General features: G+C 40.4%; 2 protein-coding genes across 10 annotated transcripts in view; both read left to right on the top strand.

Moving 5' to 3' along the window:
* The window catches only part of Con (leucine rich repeat protein connectin), a 333,106-nt gene that overhangs the window by 151,847 nt on the left and 157,259 nt on the right, over positions 1–24,000 (top strand). The window lies entirely within an intron of this gene.
* LOC143218391 (uncharacterized) lies at positions 7–23,995 on the top strand. Of its 2 annotated transcripts, none has more exons than XM_076443542.1 (2): positions 7–12,024; positions 12,116–23,995. In XM_076443542.1, the coding sequence occupies exons 1-2, from the start codon at positions 11,778–11,780 to the stop codon at positions 12,154–12,156; spliced, it is 288 nt and encodes a 95-aa protein (XP_076299657.1). In that variant the 5' UTR covers positions 7–11,777; the 3' UTR covers positions 12,157–23,995. Both variants share the same exon structure in this region; 1 of them encodes a protein (XP_076299657.1).

The raw sequence follows: 24,000 nt of genomic DNA, 5'->3' as shown, positions 1-24,000 counted from the left end.
GTAAGTCGATTCATCTATCGGAACACCCTCGGCCACCCGTGTTGATTTCTCACAGGAATTCACTTATTAAGATATTCCGATTGATGGATTGTTCCCGCGTACCTCGGTGGGATAGATCCTCGAGGTTAAGTGGACACTTGTGCTTTTCTCCGGCTTCCTACACGCGCGGCAGTGCACACTCGTGGAACTGTTTATGTTTTCCGAAGGAGTCGCATCTGTGGGTTTTGCCTCGTAGCTTGTGTTTACGTACACACGTTACTTTCGCCTCTGACCTTCTGCTTCTAATCCTTTTTCCCGTAAACTGGATGCATTTTTGTAAACACGATGCCTCGGTACGGTTAGGGCGGCTTTCGTTCGTTTTATTTTACCACGTTTTTATTAGCTCGCTTTCTTGTCTGTCCGTCTGTCTGTTTGTTTGTACGGTACAAATTTTACAATTGATTTTAAACTAACTTCCCGATGAGTTTAGAGACTTGAAAGTTTTTATAATTACACTCAACAGTGAAGTGTCGGTACCGAACAATTTATCTTGGAATTTTTAATTACGTTTGTTTACGCGTAGAAGCATTTTAAATAATTTTGTAATTACGCTCAACAGTGAAGGAATCTAATTTCTTTTTGTTTACATTTTTGTCACCCGTAGAAGTGTTTTAAATAATTTTGTAATTACGCTCAACAGTGAAGTGTTAGTACGAAACAACATATCCTAGAGATGAATTAGTTTTGTTTAAATTTTTGTCACGCGTACAAGTATCATGGAAGAAAATTATGGATTTTCTTGACCGTAGACGCAAACGTTTATTAGAACGTTAGGGGTTGAAGCAGCGAACAGTGAAAGTGATAGTATGCGTTACCTTGTGAAAGCGATAAGACTGCATTTATTTACCTTAGTAAATTTATTCTGTGATTTCCGTCGACCAAAAATAGAAATTTGCCATTTTTACGAGATAAAATAATAATAAAATTGTTGTGTTCGGTGCACGCAATGTGGAAAAATGGTTTGGTGACTCGAAACGAGTGAATATGAGGAAATAAAAACTCTGCAATGAATAAATATGAGGTAAAAAATAATTACATAGGGTGTGTGAAGTAAATGTACAGTAATATCATAAATTCATATCATTTAAATCGGTTCGAAAACCATTAAAAATACAAAAAGGGGTATCTTGTAGAAGAATTGAAAATGTTCGAGAGCGCAAACCTCTAAAATCAGACAAATTTTCGTTATGCCAGCGAATTACAGAAATATATTAGTTGCAATTTTTAGTTGTACAATTCCAAAGTTGAACCCCATTCTCCAGCTATCGCGGGGTGACGCATCGCGACCCTTAACCGCGCTCTTAATGCACAAGTCGATTCCGTTCGAGTTACACAGGCCCGCGGCGCGGGAAATCGCCCGTTAAATTTGCGATTCGACCAGTAAATATCGGGTATCGGTGCAACGAAACTGCGCGGTCCATCTATCCGGGCTGGCTGTCCACCCCCCGCGTTCCGTACACCTACAAGCCCCTATATCAAATTGTATATATTCCGAGCGATGTATCGTAAACACACGTGAGCCAACCGCGATCTGCTCGCTACTCTGGCTGCGCCGCGTTATCTACGGGGTGAGATCTTTGCCAGGAAACGTTAGACTGTCTCTTTCATTTAGGATTATTCGATTACTACTGGAAATCAAAATATTTGTTTCAATAAAGTTGGCTTTCGAATTTCTCCCCGCTTTTTATTGGTACGCCGTATCGAAACATTGCATACTGTGCTACCATAATACATTTTTTGTCCACCCTAAAATACTTTTATCCCTCCATGGGCTCACTTAGTTTTCGCACCTTCCATACGTCGTTTACGTCCAGGGATATTTTTTTTACTGCTCTCGGCCTTCGAAAATCTGAAAAATTCTCGAGTTTCAACGTTAACATTGGAGTTAGGGTTTGCAAGTCAATCCCGCGGGACTAAGGATTTATTTTATTATAAGTATTAATTTTACTTAATGAAGATAATCATCTTTAACCATAGCAATCAGAATTTTTACTAGCAAAATACAAACAAAATATTTGTCGTAGATTTAAGCGTGTTGTTAGGATAAGCATGGGCTGAGCATTTGCCGTTGTAGGTTGCCGGAGTCGGCTGCCGAGTGCTCGCGCGTGTATTTACATTGTAGCGCGCGGCCGAGACGTTTGATCGGCTGCGACAAACAAAATCGGCTCTCTTTGAGAATGCGTGCACGTGGACGGAGTGACTCTGCGGAGTGGGGAAAATGCGAGGCAAGGCGGCAACTGCCGGCAAGGCCATCGATGGCCCGAGACCGGCCGGCAGATTTTGTTTACATAGCGCTCGAACGATCGAGATCAGTGTCTCCGCAGAGTCAAACGGTCAGAACACTCGACAGCCCGACACGCGACGATGAAAAAATGTTACTGTGACGACATATTTTAAATTAAACTAAATCTCTTTTTGGAAAAGAAACTATAAAATAATATAAAATATATACTATTGTAATTACATATAATAACTTGTGTTATAGCTAATAATTAGTAAGAGAAGGTATTTGAATATAAAAAATGTTTATATATCAATAACGAAGCTACAATACGATATATTATAATTAATAATGAGTGGATGTAATTTCGAACAGTGAAAATATTAGCTGAATTTAAGATTATTGTTATATTATTTTCAACTTTTTAAACATGTGAGGAGAGAAAATGGATTTCTATTTCACTCCAGTTTGTTGCAATTCAAGTAGAAAATTTTTATTTTGCACAAACATCTGTTGTCTAATTATAATATATTATACACAGTATAATATACGATATTATTCATATTCGTATTATTTTTCTTCTAAAATTGAATATTATTAAAGCAGCTTTTTATATCTCTTTTTAATCGCCAGCAATATTCTCCTATACATTTCTTTCTTATTAAATTTTGTAATATTCTGTGGAATATACACGTCGCTCACACAGAGCGGCACATCCTTTTTACTTTATACATATCGTAAAAATGTCAATTGGACTTTAAAAATGAAGTTTATTGGACTGATGGTGACTAAAGCAATTTACTCGTATAACAACAAGCTATTTTTATAATTATTAATGAAAAGACGTATTAACAGTTTGACCGGCAAACCCTGCAACTTCGAAAACCTCCATGAAACCGAAGTAATTTATTTAATGAAATAAAAATTGCAAAATTGAGATGCGCAATACCGAGTATGCCTTTAATCTTTTTTTTTTTTTTGAACGAGTTGCCTTGAATCCTCGGACAGCGGATGATTTTAATAACATGCAGGGCGGACGTTGCTTCCATATTCTTTTTTAAAATGCGCGGAATATGCATGGGGATTTTATTATATTCATTTATTAATGGCTCTTATTCGACTCGATATAAATAGCTAATAACTTTTTACCACTGAGAGATTAAAATTCAAATGGAACGTTCGTAGTAATTTTAATTCGAATTAATCGTTAAATTGAAATTGATACATTTTTTAAGGAACGCGAGAGCGTAAAACATCTGAAAATTAAATATAGATTGAAATATTAACGATAGAATGTGAAATCATGCGAAAATTAATTCTCGCTCCACCGGGCTAGAGAGTCCGTTTTGATCCAGAATTGTGTATGTGCAAACATTCCATCTAAATAGATCCTATTAACTCGCGCAACTGGACTAAATTATTAATTATTCGGACAGTCTAAATCGAAAACCTCTATGAGACGAAAATTCTCTTCATTCCCTGTTTTTGCGCTTTAAAAACCTCTATGAATCGAAATAAAACTTTCGTGGAAGCTAAACAAGCCAAAACAGCATATTATTGAAGTTGATAACATTCAATATATTATGTATATTTTGTACGAACGTAGCCAAAATATTTCTTCTCAAACATCTTCCAAGGTATTTCTTCTACGTTAGCGATATTACCGCGTGCCTGTGCTGCCACCTAGCGGATCAGCTCGGTAAGTGGCGTGCAATCGTCGCTACAAATCTTACCCGTCAAAAACACTGTAAATTGCTCAGCTTAAGCAACAATAACTTCTGAACCATAGATCCTACAGGATCGAAACTGCGATTTCTCCGATCTCCTCGTTCAAATCTAGTGGATTACACACGAAATGGACAATAGTTTACAGTAGAAAGGCAAAAATTGTTGGTCCTGTACGTCTGGGAACACGCGATCCACTGGGTCGGCAAGTAATTGTTAATAAGTATCGCGACGGATAATCCGGAGATTTCCACGAAAATGCCGTGGACACTCGATACCGTTTCAGCAAGGAGAAATCTCCGTGATCCCTGAGCTCCCTGTGGATTACCGTAAACTGATTCGGCGGATAGGCGGCTGCCGATCAATCGGTGGGCGATCGAGCGATCATCAGGCTTTAATTATACCCGCGTATAATCAGCGGATCAAGAGTGGAACCTCGACGTGCCCGCAGGCTGCTGGGTGTTGGCCTGTGCACGCGCTACGTCAACGCACCGACGAACAATGCACGCCAACGGCGTAAATAGAGTTCTATATTAAATCGTCCAGACCCTCCCCCCCGTTTCCGAAAACTGCGCTCTCGAGAGAGTCACCTGTTCCACGACCCTGTCGATCAATCATCGATCCTCCATCCTTCCTCTCCTCCTCTCCCCTCGGTTTTCCGATTGTTCCACATTTTGATTATCGGACAAGGGAACCGGTAAGATTGCTTTGTTGATTGTTGAATCAGCCTGATGGATTCTTGCTCGCAAAACGGGGGCTCGGGGTGATCGTTTGTGTTGCGGCCTCTGCGACTAACAATAAGCTGCGTTCGGAACGTGTTTGATTACGCTTCTGTTGACCGATCTATCGTTTAGGAAACCCCGGTTAAAAAAGCATTAGGGCAAAAGTGTGTATTTTTCCCCAATGAGATTGAAATAATACATTTTTAAATGTTTTCGGCGCAACGCAACGGTTCGATCGTTTATTATTAATTGTAAAGCAACTTTGCTAATTGTCAAACAAAATCAACGTTTCGATCCCAGTTTGGATCTTTTTCAAGATTTATTTGAATCGCGTCTGTAAATTAAATATCTTATAGTAATTTTGAAAAAACAGAGATTGTGAAATACGTGAAAATAGATATTTTCCTCTGAATGAATTTGTACAATTCAATGAGAATTTTTTTTCTCGTTGACGGGGCAAAGAAAATTATCAATCATTCTCATGTATTTATAATCTCAGTTATTTTAATTATCCATTGGAAAAATCAAAGTTGATCTTCATAGTCCTTGACGCACCCAGCTACAAAAAACTAATAAAAACAACAAACATTTCTCGCTTTGAATAATAATTATAATAATGACGTAAATCAGAGAGGGTGGTAATATCTGGTGACCCACCCTGTACAAGTTGAAACTGATCCGTACAGATTAAAATACGTGAAAATAAATATTTTGCTCTGAATAAATTTTACAATTCAATGAGAACAACATTGTCAATCATTCTCATATTTTATAAAAACATTCTTCATAAATGTGTAAACGTAAAAATAAGACTTTTCCGCCTTTTTCTCTCGATCACTGCTGTCGACCAAACATTGCTATGCCATTCTTAAAAATATTGTTGACATTATTAATTTGCCTTTTTAATTTTCCATGAAATTTGTTCGTATTTAATAAATTACTACACATACTATACGAGATATTATATGTGAGTTTAATATGTACGAAATGAGAAAAATTGTGCAGAATGGAAATATTCTAGAATGGAAAAAGTGTTTGTTGGAAAAAGAGGTTATGCAATCGTTGCAAACGGGAGGATTTAATTTTCAATCCTCTAATAGTTGTTGCTGTTACAGACGATTCAGTTTGTATTATCTTTGTAAACGAAATTATGAAATATGGACAATTTTTGGAGAATTGGAAATTTTGTGTCGAAATGCTTTTTCGATTGACTGCAGATATAGGGTGAAGGTACCAGTTAAAACACACTTTTTCGAAATTAATAAAACCCAGATGAAGTACCTAGTATTGCTTTATTTTTTTAAAATAAAATTCATGTTACGCCTTCGTACAGAAATCAACAGTGTTACAACAATTTTTGTTTAAGATATCGAAAACATTAGTTATATACATGCATAGTAAATATAATCTACTAGGCTCTTACATATTACTATTACATATTAAAGAAATCTGTGATTTTACTCATACTTTATCAATTTCGTAAAATAAAAAAAAGTCATATGTATACAATGGAATTATTCTAGATCGGAATAAATGCTTACTTTTCAAATAGCTTCGACTGGAAAAGGTTAAAAAAGCGAATGATCTTCATATGACGTCGGAACGCGCGAACCATTTTCCGCTACGAATAATAATAGTCACGTAAATCGAAGTGGTAACACGTGGTGGGGGCCCAGCCTGTATAAACCCAAGATTTATGTTCTTTGTGGAACTACAAAGTCGAGTGCGTAAAAATAGGGACGAAGGAGGAGTTTGATAATTCCCGACTCACCGCATATGCGTAAAGGGCGGATATCGGCGTACAGGTGTGTTAGCAAACGGCTGGCTTCGGGGGGTGAACTCGCAACGCCGGAAGCATTACCGGGAATCAAGTTTACGTTTCCTGATATGCGTATTTCCAGGCCGTGACATATGATTTAGACGTCATACAGAGTTCCTTGCGGGCTCGGTATTACTGCCACGCGCAACCTCTGCTCCGCCGACCCCGGGCGAACGTTGAAACTTCTCGATTTTACGAGCGAAAGTTACCCTGACACTCGGCCTGTGCCTAATGCTTTCCCCCTCCTCTCTTTGTCCTCTTACTACCCAGGATTTTTCCGAATGTTTCATCGAATAAGACACTTGAAACACTGTACTGTTCTCCTGTCTAACTTCGCTGCTTTTCTCGGAGACCACGCGTGACCTTCTAGAAGGTAAACTCGCGAGTTTCTGGCCTGTTTCGTTAACCATGTTTTACAGGAGTCGTAGGACAAAATTATTGTAATCGTTTTGTTGTAGCTTCAACCCCTTTACAACGCCCTTATCCCTCGATGGCGTCTTCGTCAACGGTACGACCTTATAATATTATTATTTATTTAATATATAATTATCAATGAAGTCAAGGAAGTTCAGTAAGGGTAAACGAGCTGTCTGTAAATATAATTTTAATCGAATTATAGAATCTCGGAAACAAATCAATTTCTATGTCGTTCCAGTTTGTTGGAATTCTGGCAGAATACTTGTATTTTGCATAAAGATTTCTTGTTTCTGAGAAATTTTATTTTTAATTGTTACAAAATTAGGACATGAATAAAAATCGTTTCGGACTTTCATACCTTGTATCAAGTTGGATTGCTAAAGTCTGAACGGAGAAGAACGTGGAAGGTAATCGCGAGAAGCAGCAGAGAGTCGTAAAGAAACATCTTTATTCCTTTTCGGGATCAAAACAGCATAAATCTTTGAAATCACGGAAACTATTGTTTCCTTTTGCTCTCTGCAGTTAAAACGATTCAATTTGGTGTACGATTTTCGAATTTAGTATGAATTACAGTTTATCGTTGCACGCAGGATTATTGGATTGGCTATCTTGTGATTAAATTTCCCGAAGCGCCCCCTCGACCCGTACCACGGGAAACGAAAGTTGTCGCACGAAATTCCCCCCATAAAACTGCGCTGGCTCGCTTATTTTCTGGCATCAGTTTTATTCCGTAATAAATAACGGCGGTGTTACGGCAGAATTGGTTCGAGTCCAACTCGCTTCTTCGTGGACAATATAAAATAACGGCATAATTCACTTGCTGCTCCACGTTAGGGATAAAGCTTCCCCCAACGCATTAAAGAGCCGTCTTACTTTCGGCCGTGCACGTCCTTATCCCTTGCGCTGGTCAGTAACTAGGGCAGTGCTTTTTACAGCAAGATCTACAAAACGTATTTTTTAACAATTTTTGCAAAAATTTCTTTTCACATCCTCTAGTAAAGTAATTGCTCTAGCTTTCCAGAAAAGTTCAAAGTTATCGTCATTTTTAGAACGTCCGAATATCAATTCTCTGGTATTTCGTATAGATTATGAACCTTTAATTGCATAAGACAAACACAATATCATAATAACGATCCAAAACATGCGTCAGAAATATGTAAAAACTATTTGGATCAACTTCAATGTAATGAGTTTTATACTCTAGCCTTTTTCGAGCATTTCCATAAGCCATAAATGCTTTTCTATCATGTCGTAACATCAAACGGACAATTTTTATAATTCACAAAGAACTCGGCAGTCTAATCGTTACGAAAGCACGGCCTCTGCCGGCCGACTGAACGGTTCATGAACTCCGGTGCAGTCCCGGCGACGATCGCCACTTACATCCCCGAGATCCCCGGGCCAGATACAAAACTAATTTTTAATATTTCACCGGGAGTCTCTGGTTCTGGGGTCAAACGAACGCTCGCGGCCCAGTCTGGTAGCGAAGTTTCGCGGCAACAAAAGCGAGAGAAACATTTCTGGCGAGTTCGTCGACGGATAAATCACGGGGAGATGAGGCGGAACGCCAGCGCGAAAGAGAGGACGGAGATGACGAGACTACAAGCGAAACGAGGAGGAATAGCTGTGGGGCTCCGAATCGTTACAAACAAATATGTTGGCGGTCAGTTGAAACGACAAGTTTGGAGTAGTTATTCTTGCTGCTACTTCACCGGCGAGCTTCCTTTTTGCGGGAACCAGGTCAGAGGAAGTAGTAGCATCAATAAGCCGAGGAGTTTATTTGCCTTTTTAATCCTCCTGCGTGGAACTCGGAAACGCCGGGGCGGAGATGCGTTAAAATAAGACGCTTCTGACGCGAAACATGTGCTGAGAAAAGCCTCCGGCGGACAATGGGACTGGCGTTTAGCAGGATCTATGCGACACCCCGCTTTAACCTAAGCCGAGGGATCATCCCTCGCTTTAGTTCTAAATCAGCGCAGTTCTAGTTTCGCCAGCAAGTTAGCGTTCCAATGATCCGACATTTATTTGACGAAGAAACGGCTAATTGATTTACAGCGCTGTCTTCTGTTTTGAATAGTTTTTCCTCTCGCAAAGAAGAACGACATCTTCTCCCCTCGAATCAGCTATTCCTCCGCGAAAGGATTATGCGTTTCTTTCGCGAGAGAACGACTTTTTACTCCCCCCCGCGAAAGAGCAACATCGTTTATCTGCAAGAAACCTACGCCTAGCCTCCGCGAAAGAGCTATTCCTTTCTTCGCGAAAGGGCAATACCTTTTTTTTCTGCCGGAAAGCAATTCCGTTTCTTCGCGAGAACTATTGATCTTCGCCTTTTACTGCCGTCTCTCCCATGTTCTGTCTCTCTGTACACATTCGGCACGTTTCTCGACGTTTATTTATCAAGGTCGCATTAGTGTCATTAGGATCAAGTAATTAAATGAAAAATTGTTATAGCACCCCGATCCTCTTTTCGATTTTGGCCCATTTTATAGTTTCGCCAGAGCGAATAAACGCTTTTGAATTTTTAAGAAGATTTCACTGCTCGCAGAATATTCACGATGGGATTACGACATCAGACATTTACATGGTATTATCCCCCCTCCCCCCGTGCTGATATGTATAACTTATTCGATTTATCGATTTAATTTTACTTTAGTTATATGAATAATGTAACCGATCGACTTTGGTTTCTCATTTCATGAAATATGGGGTGGTCGGGAGAGTCTCGAAGCTGCTTCGAGTGTATAATTCGCGCCAGTTTCTGTTATTTCACAGATAGTGTCTCTATTCGCACACCATCGTTCTATAATTCTACAATTCCTTTTGTACAATGATCAGAAACTTTTTTATTTGTCTAACAAAATCGTCAATGAAGTTTCGTAATCGTGTAAACAACTTACAGAATGAATGAGAGGCAGTTTGCTTTCGTCCGCTTTGAAACGCATCGATGAAAAATGCCTCGCAGTCTGCGACTTATCGGTAAAAAGGCGTATTAACGATTCTACGAGCTCTCTGAACGGTGGAAATGTATATCGAAACTTCCGTAAGAGGTCCGTCGGAGCTCCGCCGACTGCGTGTTCTTTTTACTGAAAGGCTTCTTTCTCAGCGGGAATCTTTCTTGCCACCTTTTCATCGGTTTCAAAGTCGTTTTTCGTCCTCGGAGGGAACTTTGAGAAATCGGTGCCGCGTCTTCCACGCGAAAATATGCGTTTCCTCCTCGTCGATACGCGCATTTTCCCGCGGGCGAAATCTTCTTTCGCGTCTTTCCGGGAGCCCTCTCCTCTCGAAGCTTTCTCGGTACTTTCGGTGTTCGCGGACGCTGCTAAAGAGAATCGGCACGCTAACAAGGAGAAGACGCGACTTCCGGTTCCCTGATTTAGTAGACGCTTCGCACACTTGTACGGGGTGAGCCTCATAACACTTTCACAAACACATAAGCCACATAAGACTTTGTGTTTACATTGACAATGTAAAAAACCGAACGAACTTATTTGCCAAGCCAATATAAACTCCCCGGTTAATTTGACAAATCTTCAATAATTAATCACATTTGCCAAAATATAGAATGACCGGCAATTATACATAATCTCCGGATTAATCACAGTAACAAAGTTGCAAGGATAATTCCGCTAGAAATGATTAAACGAATTTCTTTCATTCAACCACGCACTGTTATGAAAATTGCAAGAAATTAAAATAAATTCAGTGTTGTCATTTTAATAAAACAAAATATATGTCGTATTCTGTGCTCGGTACGGTTAGCGTTAAAAATCACCGTGCCTGTAGAACGAAACTTACAGACGGGTTAATTCTGTTAATCGAGATTCTCGAATCCAGCCAGCGCCCATGAGTTTCTAATTTCTTCCGGTGTCCAGGTGACGTTTTGTAGCCTCCTCCATAGCTCGCCATTAATTTCTCGAGCACGTTCCTTGGATGCTCTTCTCTTTTTATATTTGAACCTTCTCTTCCTGCGGCAGCCAGGGCGGAAAGTTCGTGTCCCGCAAACGAGTTCCGAGCCAATACGAGAGCGTGGCAAGACGTAGGGCGGAGGGGGAGGGGAGCGAGAGAGAGATTTCGCGGTACAAACGTGCGGAACGATCTCCCCTTTTTCCTCTTTCGCGTGCCTGCTACATCGCGCGATGTCGTCTATCGCCACTGTTACGCCACGGACTTCATAACCGACTGCGCGCGGTCTCGTTTCTTCCTCCGAGTGGCCAGAGTAAAAAGTATCCATCGCACGGTGTACAGTCTAATTGAAACCCCTCACGTGTCGAGTTCAGATTACCGATTATTTGTGCGAGAATGGAAAGTTGGGATCCGATCAAAGAAATCGGAAGTTCAAAATTGTCTAAATCAGCCGTGGCCGAATTTTCCAAATGAATAATAGCGCAAGGAAGAATGGGTTTATTAACAAAATTGGACACACGGATTACCAGAAAGTTAACTAGCTGTTCAAAATTCTGAAAGTGCTTTTAATGTAGGAAATTTAATAATAAGAAGGAAACACCGGTGTTAGGAACCAACTTCTTTATTATTCAGTCAAACACGTCCGATGCTGGCTACGATCGCACAAAGAATGCCCTCGAAGCAGTGTGGCCAGATTGATGTTGAAACAGGGGGTATAAGCTGAAATGCAAATAATTCAACCACTAAGTTTCTGGGCCTGGCTTATAGGCGGCGTTGGTGTTCCCCATCACGTGATGGGGGCACATGCGCAGAACGGTTGCTTGGCTCTGACTGACGCTAACGCTTAGCAACCTAACCCACACTGGAATTGTTCTGAATTGTTCTAAGCGAGTCGAAGTTGGTCCAAGTGAAAGACAGTGAAAGAGTAGCTATGGTTGCTAAATTGTGCGTTGTTCTTAATTGCCCCGGCAATTATAGCAGTTTATACAAATTTCCTAAGGACAGGAAATATGAGAAAAGGATTTCTAAGTGGCTCTCTACGACTGGGAACAAAGAATTATTGCATTTGCCCGAGAAACTACTGTTGGAGCGTGCAGTACGCAATTTACATTTTGAGGCCAAATATATTGTGCGGCGAGGATTCTCTCTGTCTGCCGTACCAAGTTTATGTTTACCAGGTATTTATATATTATTTATTTATAAATAAATATAGTTAAGAAATAATGGTATAAACATGTGCGATAATATATCTTGTCTTTATATTCGCAGATCCTATTGAAGTTCCGCTGGATCACTTTTGTTTGAGATAGCGCGTACCTATTATACGAAACATTGTAAGAGAAAATAAATAGATGTATAATAAATATTTATTTTTATATATTTCAAGCTGTATAAATTTCTACCCTTCCACTTACAAGATTAATTGTACGCGTGTACATTAAAGTACATATAGCTACGGTATATAGAGTTGTGTGAGTCACGCGAGTATCTGTGTGTAAGTGAGTAGCGTTTGTATCTATATATATATATACTGTCATTACTTCGGCCCTTTTCGGCCCTGAGCTATAGAGGGCGCTGAAATACTGGCCACTTCTTTAACACGGCAGCTTACACCCCCTGTGTTGAAACCAACATCTTTTCCCCCTCCAGGCTCTCCACCTTATCCCCTTCCACTATCCTATTCCACCGTTCAGTCCCTACCGCGCACGCGCAACGTGTCTTCCATTCGCCTCACTCTGCCTCACTCTATTCTCGTCGCGCAACGTGTCACATATTACTCTGGTAATCAGAGAGGGGGTACTTGTATTCCCCCCGATTCCTTTTCGATTACCCCTGTCTGGACACACTGCCTCGAAGACCGCCGCGCATCGGCAGGAGCGGGCCACTCGTCATGTGCCGCCTTTAGGCGATAAGGTTTTCGTAAACCTCTTCGCCGTCTCTAAGAACCGATCAGGTTTCTATAGACACCGCCGACACCGTCTCTCATAATCTGCCGGCAGTCTCCTACATTAATGGCTTCTTCTAAGAGTGAGCTCCACCCCCCATAACTTTATTTAACAACAAAAACTTATACAACTTCATCATTATAAAAGAAAATATAATTATAAAAACGGAAAAAGCTAGACGTTACGGTCATCGCATGTTCTTCGACATAAAAATTGACAAATTCCTCATTGTCAAAGATGGACGTAAGTATATGTATATGAAATTTGTGAAATCTAATAAGGAAATGATCCACAAAGGATGAGCAACCATGCTTTCCAGGTTATGATAGGTTCCTGGCAAGTTGCACGTTTCTAAAGTTTGAAAAGGACTGTAGTTATCAAAGAATGGATGGTAATGGAATATAATATAGTATTTACGTTCCTTTATGTGCTCCATAGCTGGTGAGAAAGGTTTCATTACGAAAAGTAAAGATTTCTGTCCCAACCTTTACGACGGTCCTCTTTATCGGCTTGTAACATTTCTGGTGAACCGCCAAGTATTAACGTAACGTGAAATATGTACTTCATCTTAATGAGAAATAATTTATTCTCATAATACCGGGGAGCCTGTTCCATGCCCCTGACTGGCATACAGCTGAACGTGGGTTGAAACGCGCACAGTATTTCCTCGTGGAGGAGCCGCGATGGCGTTTCGGGGTAATTAAATCGACCCTTCTCGCGAGAGGAGTTTTAAAAGTCATGGTCGACTCGGTCCTTCCTCGGGCAAGTTCGACTGTTCTGCCTTAACCGAAATGAATTTCAAATGAATTTTCTACAAATGCGGCCGGGGGCGAAGTTTCGGGTACCGGCTCTCGCCCGAGAGATTTATGACGCAGGGGTTGGTAATAAAATGTCGCTTCGTCGAGATAAATAGTTGTAATACCGATTCCGGGTGAATGAGAAAAAAAAGAGAACTGGTGTTCTCGCGGTTTGGTACCGGTTCAACAGAAATAGGACACGGCTAACCCACCCTGTGAAAAGTTATTGTAGAAGAGCGTCGAAATGTTTACTTTAAGGGGGTAGACTCGTTTCCAGGACTGACACATTCTCGAAGAAAGAAAATTTGATTCGTTTAATCATAATTTTTTAAAGAATTCTAAAGGTTCGATAAAAAAAAATCAGTTTCCGTTGAAATAAAAAAAAAGCAATACTGAAGTCTTACTCTTTAGACCTTGAACTACGTCGGACAAGAAAAATGACTTAACCAACTTGCGGAAAATTTTGAGATCGACTTTTTCCAGACTTTTAGATAAAGTAACGGAAGAAGCGAAATGCGTGTCCGGATCGGATTTCGAGTAAGCAGCGACAAATGAATCCGAAAATTGCTAATCGGCGAGCGTCTCTCGAGAGCAATTTGTTCTAAAATTTGGATCAACGACCTCTCCTCGTCCCCTTTACGGGAGACCCGTTCCAGACACGTACGTACTTAGGACGTGGCATCGCGCACGGCGCACTGTGGAAAGCGGAAGCAGGAAGGAGCACGGGGACGACAATAATTTACCACAAAGGCGAAACGTGGGGGCAACGAGCCCCGGGCCCGGAGAACGGAAAGAAATAAATAACGAAAAGTGGGTGAACGCTCCAAGAATCACAACTGCACCGAAAGGACGTTCGCACGTCTCCCAGCAGGGGTGAGTTAAGAAGAAAGGGGCGAAAAGCCAGCCTCTGTTTCGAAAACTACGCCATTCGTGACCGGTCCGGGTCTTTCCAATGGATTAGAGCAAACCACCCCCCTGTTCGTGAGTTCTGGAAGCTCAATTATTGGCCACTTCTCCGGCCTTCCGATTACACAAGGTCATTCAACTGACTGGGGAGCCAATCGTATTTTTACGCCGATTTTTATGCAATTTTTCTACGATATACAACCCGAAAAAATATTTGCTGACATTCAAGGGGGTGAAAATAGCCCTCGAAATTGGGGTTGAAAAATCTATTTCAAAATCCAATTTGTACGTTTTTGAATGACGAATCTATTAAAAGAAAATATAAAATAGTTTAAAATATATTTCAAAGATTAACTTTTTCTTGCAAAAGTTTTTCATAAATGTCAACCTGAATTTAGCCATCCGAATATCTTCTTTATTTGCGATGACATAACAAATATTTTTCCCGGAGTTTTCCAGGTCACCGACATTTTATTTCTTGTAAATATTTTCCTCGAGCCTTCTAGTCGACATTAAAATACATTCAGAGATATTAATAACGTGTCCTTGAATTGTTCTCCGACTTGTAAAATTTACATTGCATTAAGAATATTAATTATGTCATCATAAATGGACCACTAATGAAATTAAATTATATCACGTGTGAAAATAGATTCATAAAACATTTTAATTTTAGCCAAATAGCTGTATAATTAAAATTTTATCCGGACTCCTATATTACTAGAGAACTTTTCACGCGCAGAGTTTCAATCCGTTTTCCAATTTCCACGGCCCTATTTTGACCGTTGCAATCAGAGTTGGGCAAACATTATATCGAAATAAAAATTTCGAATAAACTGAGTTTATTCCAAGTGGTTTTTAAACCCACTTTATACGAAATTTTTATTTCAATAAAATTTTTTCCCAACGCCGCGGTTGCGATACACTATATTTCGAGCAATTCATCAAAGGAACACACGGGTCTTTCGAGAATACTAATTTAATCTCGCGGGATACATTGTCATGGTTCTATCTATGCGAATTTTAGTCACACTGTAGCGTGAAATGCTAAGCCGTAAAATTTGTCACGTCGCGTCTTATGCGTGCGTAGCATATTTCGGGCTGTTATTTTTCTGCGTCGTGGAACGAGATTTATGGATTTAGTGGGACAATTTTTTAGCGTAGCTGTGCCAGCCGGAAAATAAAACCCACTAATGTACCATTTTTATTTAGTACTCATCATTTGCCGACGTCCCTTCATTGGCCATTTCGCCAATTTTACGTTTAATCCTCTGTCAGATTGTTAATACAATTTATAACCATCACATGTTGTCAGAGAGAGAGGAAGAATTATGTTCTGGGATAACTATTTCCAAATAATAATTTCAAGACACATGCAACTGTTCATTCTCTGGCCAGGTCACCCTGGGTACAGCGTCTCCGCGATTAAATCCGGCTTGAAAATAAAAACACGAGAACACCCCCTTAGAAAGAAGGGATGTTTCTCATCGTAAGGGATGTTTGTACTCGTAAGATGTGCGCGAGAGTTAATATAAACTCGTAAGATCTCTCCGTTGTTGCGGCAATCGCTCGTCTATCCGGAAGACGTCCGGACACTCTCGGCGTCACGACGTCGGACGAGAACGTGTGTCGACTTCCGTGGACCGGTTGTAATTTGTGAAACGTCCGGTCCGGACGTTGGGCCGTCCTGTTTTCCTCTACTTAATCCCATCCTCCTTCTATCACGGAATTGGAGCTCGTTCCTCGAGCCTCGGATTCTCCTAGATTTTTCATGCCTTTCATCGCGGATGCTTTACGGGGGGGAATCTCGAAAGTAATTAGGACGATTGCGAGCCTAGCATCGACTTGTCGGCGCGGCCCAATGTTCTTCTTCGCCATCTTTAATCTCTTTAGACGCGTCTACGCGAGAGATTCTGAACGGTTCGTTCTCCTTTTGCTCCTGCCTCCGTTGCTTGTTCCTCGCAGTTCGTCGGCTACTTTTATCGTACGGGAGGAAACCGTGTCTTTACGTCTCTGCTCGTTAACCCTCGAATGGCGTCGCATCTTTATGCAAAAGCAAAATTGTCTTCATCAATCGCAAGACACAGAAGCTGTATCAAACTTTCTCTCTACTTCCAACAATTTTAACTAATTAATTTAAAAAGAACATTTATTTTAATGCTTTAATATTGATCACAAACCAATCAAATTTTGTTTCATTTAAGAAGAAAGGCGTAAAATTCGTATTTGTTTAAAATCTTCATGACGAGCATCTCCACGACGACTCTTCAAAACACGGCAAGGGGTTTAATGGAAACATATATTTTTATTGCACCACTTGATGCATTCCAAGACGAGTACGATGACCAACTATGAAGCTCGTTCAAGGTGATTTGAAGACAACGCGTTTTGTAACGCTCTATCAGCGTGGGGAATAGCGTTCTAGAAGGAGACGGTAGAGCGGGGATACTAGTTTTTCCTCGCAATATCATCAAGGACCTTTCAGCTATAAAATAGAGACGCAACGTTGGCGAACACGCGAGTTAAATTCTCATTTGCGTATCGAACGGGGGAGGGTTTCTGTTACAGCGTTAAAAAATCGGAATTGGTGAGCGTAACCTTTTCAGACGGTATCCTTTTTCGCAAGGACTGTATGCAAATATCGCTTCTTCGTGTTTGCCCAACCCGTCGATTTTTCGCCGTTCCCACCGAAAGAGTTTCCATTTTCCACGCTCGGTAAGCGCTCTCTCGCTGTTTCATCCCCGTCAGACTTGTTTGCCCATTTCCGAAGCGGCTCTACTCACTTATCGACGTTTTAGCGATTAAAGCTATCCCCCCCCCCTCTCAGTGGCTCAGCGGTAACGTGAATCTTCGTCGGGATTTATTCGGTTATGGACAGACCGACGATACGGTGCTCATCCTGGTAAATATCGTGGCAACTACCTTCCGATCTACCCTTTGTCGGTGTACAAACTCTATTAAACTTTTATCCTTAACACTCGAGCGCGGAGGTTCCGATCGAGATGTTTGAAACATTTTTTTCTACATTTTCTACTCTTTTTTTAAAAAAGAAGTTCCGAAGTTTTCAGAATTACCAAACGGATCTTTGCGTGGAATAAACATTTTTCTACCGGAATTGCAACAAGCTGGAGTGAAATGAAAATTAATTTTTCCTTTGTTAATGTGTTTAACAGGTTGAAGAAATTTTTATCCGAGTTACTTTATAATCTAATGGGGCCGTTATTTTGCCGTTAATGGCAACACTTGAGATTTAATAGTTTCTAATAGTTTCTGTAATATATCGGTTTTTCTCCAGCCATTCTTAAAAATTGCTGTGCGATTTTTTATCTGCTGTGTGGATTTCTCTACCATCGTTAATACTAATTAAAATTATGCTTTAAGTAGATATTTATCTTGGTTTTATTACTCTATTTTATCGCATGTGAATTCTACGCTTCTTCAATGATTTTCTTTTTAAATGAAACCTTGAAGCTTGCCGAACAACGATAAAACCCGCTTTGATAAACGATTTCTCAGGTTGACAAGAGAAAGGATATTTTCTGTTTTTCGCAGGACGCGCTGGTAAATTCAAATCTCTTCGCTCGTTAACTCGATTTTTCTTTGTGAGATTTAGTTTGCTCCGAGAGAATTTACGAGATCCATCCGTTTCGGGCTCCGTCCCAACCCGGCAGTGTTTTTTTTTTCTCTCTACTTTCATCCGGCTTGTCCTCGTTCCAATGTCCAGGGGCGACCCGCCGGAGGTCCTGTAATTGTTTGAAACTTTGATTAGTTCGAATTAAAGAAGGAAACCGATCGGACGAATCTTACAGAAGAGTCGGCGGATCCGGGATGTAACGTAGACATCATCTTCCCGGGGAGTTTAACAGCGACTTTCTAACTTAATAAACGGGGCCTGGTCGTCGGCCCGGTCCGACCCGCTCCATTCAGCCGACGATGACTCATTTTCGCGCGGAGGACGTTGTCACGGTTAATGGACATTCTTCTCGGCTGACCTAACACGTGTCACGTTAATCGAGAACGCGATCCATTGTGTGATCCAATGAGACTGGGGAGAAGGAACCATGGGAATGCTTCTTGATGTAGATGCACCGCAGCTCCGACTTTTACAAACGTCGTTATCGCTTCACTGCACCGAATGCTCCTCAAGGTTTTTAGCAATGAACATTCATTTGCACATATATACACGTAATAAGTGTAATACTGATTTTTATATAATATATCAAACATTAAATAACTCGTTCAAACCATTTATTATTTCTGCAAACATTGACTTTTAGTGTGGGCAAAATGATAAGGCACTTTGAACATAAAATAAGAAGAGTATTCCAATTCAACTAAATTACAGCAGTTTAGTAATGTGTGGACTGCCCTTTACGTTCTACTACTTCAATCATTCTTTTTGATAAACTTCTATATAGATTTTTTATATCATTTTCATGTTATAATATTCTTGACAGTCTTCCCCAAACGTTCTCGATAATGTTTAGGTCAGGAGACTCTCCCTCTTTGCAGGCTAATTCAAAACCTTTATATTTTCCGCTTGAAAATAATTTTCTAAATATATTTTCTGCCAGCAATTTTGCGAGTTTCTGCCAGAAATTTTGCAATTTTTCTGTTCCAATTTGCTCTTTAATTAAATTTAAGTAGCCAGCGATATTCATACGGCGTTGAATCAATTTTATTTCCATTTTTATCATTACTGCACCGCCACGACATTGTCGACGACTCCATTACCCTTTGTTCTTTTCTTAAATCATGGAAATAGTACTTATATCCATCTGGATCATCCAGTTTCTTTTCATCCGTGAATATAATTCCTTTCCAGACATGAGATTTCACGACATAATTTGAAATTTTCCGTGTACAATGATACTATCATTTTTTATCATTATATTTGAAAAAGCGCTGCGAGATAAATTTCTTTTTTCTCCAACAAAACTGGCTTTATTTAATTTCAGGATCAGGTTCCGTAATAGCCTCTGGCGGCTGCGACTCGCTTTCACGCATTATGCGCCATTAGTAGACAGCGGCAACTCGTGCAAACTGTTTCACAAATAAATGCGAGGAAGTTTCGAATGTTGCATCTTAATATTTTTTCAATATTTCTATACACTGTATGTCACTGATTTTACTTTATAAATTTTAAATATAAATCGCAAACTGTGCATAAACATCCGCAGTCTATGAATAATGTAAACAATATTGTGATTAATGGTACTCCGTCGAATGGGTTTGATTTAAGCTTACAAGGGAAGGACCCCAAGTGTCCAACTTCGATTTTCATAATTTTTTGTGAGATGATGGTATATGGATCCGTAATTATGTATGCGAAATATTAGCTGTACTTACTCAATAGTTTGAAAGATATAAACAATTAAAGTTTCATAGCTTATTGTTACATTAGCAGGTTGTAAGCAGGTTGAACTTTAATTGTTCATATCTTTCAAACTATTGAGTAACTACACCTAATATTTTGCATACATAATTAGGGATCCATGAACCATCATCTCACAAAAAATTATCAAAATCGAAATCTGGGGTCCTTCCCTTGATTTTATTTTCTTCTTCTTATAACGTTTACCAGACCCAGGCGTATTTTGCTCCCAAACAGCTTAATTTTAATAATGACAATAATCATATACATCGTTCCTCCAGCTACGAATCGTCCGCTTCCTCTTCCGCGGTTAATTGATCGCGTCGCAGTCGGATAGACGTGTCGAAACCACCTATAAAAATCCCCTAACGGTCGATGTAGGTCATCGCGTAACCTCGCGCAGCCGTTCCGCACGACCATGTAACCTGCGTGTAATACGTGCCATTGCGAGCCAGCTCGACCTTAATTGCGGTTGTTTCGACGAGATGTAGCTTAACATCTCGCCCCTTTTACTTGACAGCAATTATCCTCGGGGCCCCGACGAGACCGGATCGACCGAGTCACGTCTATTTCCACACGGGGGGCCACTGTCACCGTTCTCCACGGTTCACGGATTCGTTCTATCGACGATCCTTTCCGTTCCGCGAACTGTCTATCCGCGGTACTGCCCGATATCCATCGGACATTTCAGAATCTCTTATATGCGGGCCTGTCGACCGTTGCCTCTCTTCCAGCGGCTAGCATTCGCTCCAGGATTTCTACCCGACAAAAAGAAAGAAGCCAGCGTCCCTTGATCGCGGTGACGGACACCTTCGAATGCTTCGGTAATTGAAGTACGTGTCAAATGTACACCGAAGGCTTTAGTAATCCAATTATACACGGTGTTACGCTACAAATAGGACAGCGGAATACATAGCTCGAAAGCATGTCGAGGAATTATACTACCGCTCAATGGAAGTATGCACGCTTTGTTAAAAAGTGAAAATGATCATTCAAATACTTGTATGCAGTGCTGGGAAAATTTTATTTTAAATAATAAATAAACGTGCGATTTTAATTGCAAATAATATCTGAACTTTTTATTGAAATAAAAGTAATTTCAATAATTCCAAAAGTGAGTTATTATTTCTTGTTTGCAAATAAAAGATTATTTGGTATTTGGATCGAGGTGGAAATCAAATAAGTAGTTTTTGGTCTTCTCTTATTTCTTGTATTTTAAAAAAATACAATTTAATTTATTATTTGTCAATACTAAACTCTCTTGTTAGAGATACTAAACAATTCTCAATTGTTCTTAACATTTATTCATATATATTCGCACTCCATCTACGAACAACCTAGACTTCCTTTTCCAAAACGTTTTACACGCTCGAAATGCACACGAAAATGATCAGAATTGCGATAACGAGCGAAGGTAACCTTTAAGGAAAAAAAAATAGAAAAGCCCCGTGTATCTGCAAGGTTGAACAAATTCGATAGTGCAAAGTACTCCGCCGGTGCATAATCGTTTCACAATATTTTCTGTCGGAAGCTCGTAGAACAAGCGAGCATAATTTACTCCATTGAAGGCATGTGAAAATGCCGGGCTCGTTTTTTTTCCCCTTTTTGCAGAAAGTAACGTGCACGCTGGATTTATTCGCGATAGACGCAAACTTACGTTCTTTTTTCCCACGGTGACCGGTTTAATCGGTTTATGTTCTGTCGGATAATTAATTCTCTACCCCGTTAATGAGCAGAAAGCCGCTTGGCCGGGCTTTTTCGACTCGTGACGCTCCGATAATTGAAGCGGCTGATCGTATTTGCCGGCATTAAACGGACAACACGTCCCCACGAATTATCCACGGCGAGAGCGGGGGCTGACTGGTAATTACTTGCTCGCAATTAGCGAAACAAACAACCGCATCGTAGGGCGTGCGGACTAATTTTTCTCGACGCGACACCTCTTTGTCGTTCCTCGTGTCTTCAACTACCAACACTTTATCTTCAAGTGTCGTTAACCTCGCTTCATGCTCGCGAATATTAATTAACGGCGTCATGCTAAATGTAGGCGTCCCTTAACCCTTTGCACTCGGAACGATTCTAACGCGAAAACTAAACGTTTCGCCCCTGACCCAGAATATATGTATTTTCCATTCAACCAGAATGTTCATTGTCAAAATTTATTTGAAAAGTTACAATAGAATTCCATGATAAAACGGATAACTCTTATTCGTGTGTTATCTCGTTTATGTATAAACAAACAAATTATATTGTAGTTTATACAGGATGAGTCACCTGACGTTATCACCTCAAATATCTTTGTTGTTTTAAAAGATGTCTCGAGGACAAAGTTGATGGGGCTTAAACGATACCAAAAGAAATTGTTGTTTTTATGTAATTTTTTTTAGAGATATCAAGGTCTTTTTCTTTAATGTAACCACCCTTTTTTAAACATCCACAATGATTTCCAAAAAACTTCCTTTCAAAAAGTTCAATATTAAAAATGTTATCGTCTTGGAGCGGCCGAATAGAGTTGTCTTTCTACCCATCTTTCGACACCTCTTGCAGTTCCGTTTGTCGAGAGAAACTAATTGAATTTTTCGTCGGATCATTGCGAATATTTCCGCCAACGTCCGTACACGTATACGTAAGTAGCTTTGGAAGTTGTATCTCGGCAAACAGCACTCCCGATCGAGTTTCCGAGGTTGCTTTCATCTGAAAGCTTCTTCTTCCTATTACTTTTAGGTATGCTAGAAAAAGGAACCAATTTGTGCTGCGGTATTTAGGATACGTCTTGGGTACGTCGGCACGCAGCTGGGGAATTATAAGAAGCTTGCAATTCGTTTCTTTTCGCGGATACAAAGGATTTATACGCGCTCTCTTCTCTTCTCTGTTTCCCGTCGATGCTCAAAGGAACGGTCCGCAGCCGTAGCAATTCTTTATAACGGAATCTAAATTAACAGCGAGCGAAAGAACAATTTCCACCCGCGTTGCTAATTCCGTTGCGCGGAAGTAATCTTATCATTGACGAAGCTTGCATATGCTCGTGCGTACCACTCTCTCGCGCAGACTCCTTTGTGCGCTACCGTCACGATAATCAACGCGATTTCTTTGGGACACAGCGTGTGTGTGCCTCGGTTGACAGCAGACAATTAACTTGCCTTTAATCCCGGCGCACGCACTGGTCTCTACCGTTTCTCCAGGAAATTTATTTAATCGTTCCCGATGGAAGCATCTTTGTCGTTTCAGTAATTGTAAGATACAAAATGCGAAACCGCTCGTTTAACTCGAACTTCTTCTTTAAAGTAGAAATGAAATAGAACTTTTTTATCGACCATAATTTTGTAGATAAATGATAATAATTGCGCAAGTGGTGTGTCCCAGTGAAATTTAAATGCAATGAGTTTATCAGTTATTTCTCGTCAGATTATTTTAAACGAAATTAATTCAATGTAATTTTTACGATATTGTGAAAAATCAACATTGTATGGAATTCGTTTAGTATTATTACTAGACTTTCTACCTGGTTTGCAACCAACTGGAGTGACGCAGAAATTGATTACCGACTTAATTAAAATTATTGAATTGAATTAAAGTCAATTCTGCGGTACATTTTTGTAACAGTTCTCCCGAGCTGCAGAATCACGCGACATACATTTCGAACCTCCCTGTACACTCGATTCTAATTTTCATAAATATTCACCAGTTCGGAGTGTCTATACGATTAACGTTGTCACGCCGTTTAGGGCGGGAATACGTTTCCTTGCCCTTCCGCGGGTCAATCCACGATTACATCTTGCCGGCGCGGCGGCTCGTGTTCGCAGTCAACGGGGTGGAACCTCGTTAACAACTCGTCGTTACTAATTAGTACGAGGGTCGGATCGATCAGAACCAATTAAGAGCGGCAAAGCACAGCGGTGTACCTTCCCTTTCCCCGAATGAAATCCGCACTTCGCGACGACGATTAAGGCACGAGCGTCCTTTATCGGTCGCGGAAATCCCGTCGCGACGCGGCTGCGGCGGCTGTAGGGTACTGCGCGTGCCTTTTAGACGCCTTAACGCTGCTCCATTACGATACAAACGGGTTCGCTAAATTAAGTGGCGAACCTGTCTTCCGTAATCCATTTTTAATGACACGGTCTTTCTTGTTGC

This window comes from Lasioglossum baleicum, chromosome 19, assembly GCF_051020765.1.
Source record: "Lasioglossum baleicum chromosome 19, iyLasBale1, whole genome shotgun sequence".
NCBI classification, from domain to species: domain Eukaryota; kingdom Metazoa; phylum Arthropoda; class Insecta; order Hymenoptera; family Halictidae; genus Lasioglossum; species Lasioglossum baleicum.
The sequence above is the reverse complement of the archived record's forward strand: the minus strand, read 5'-3'. Positions and strand labels throughout refer to the sequence as shown.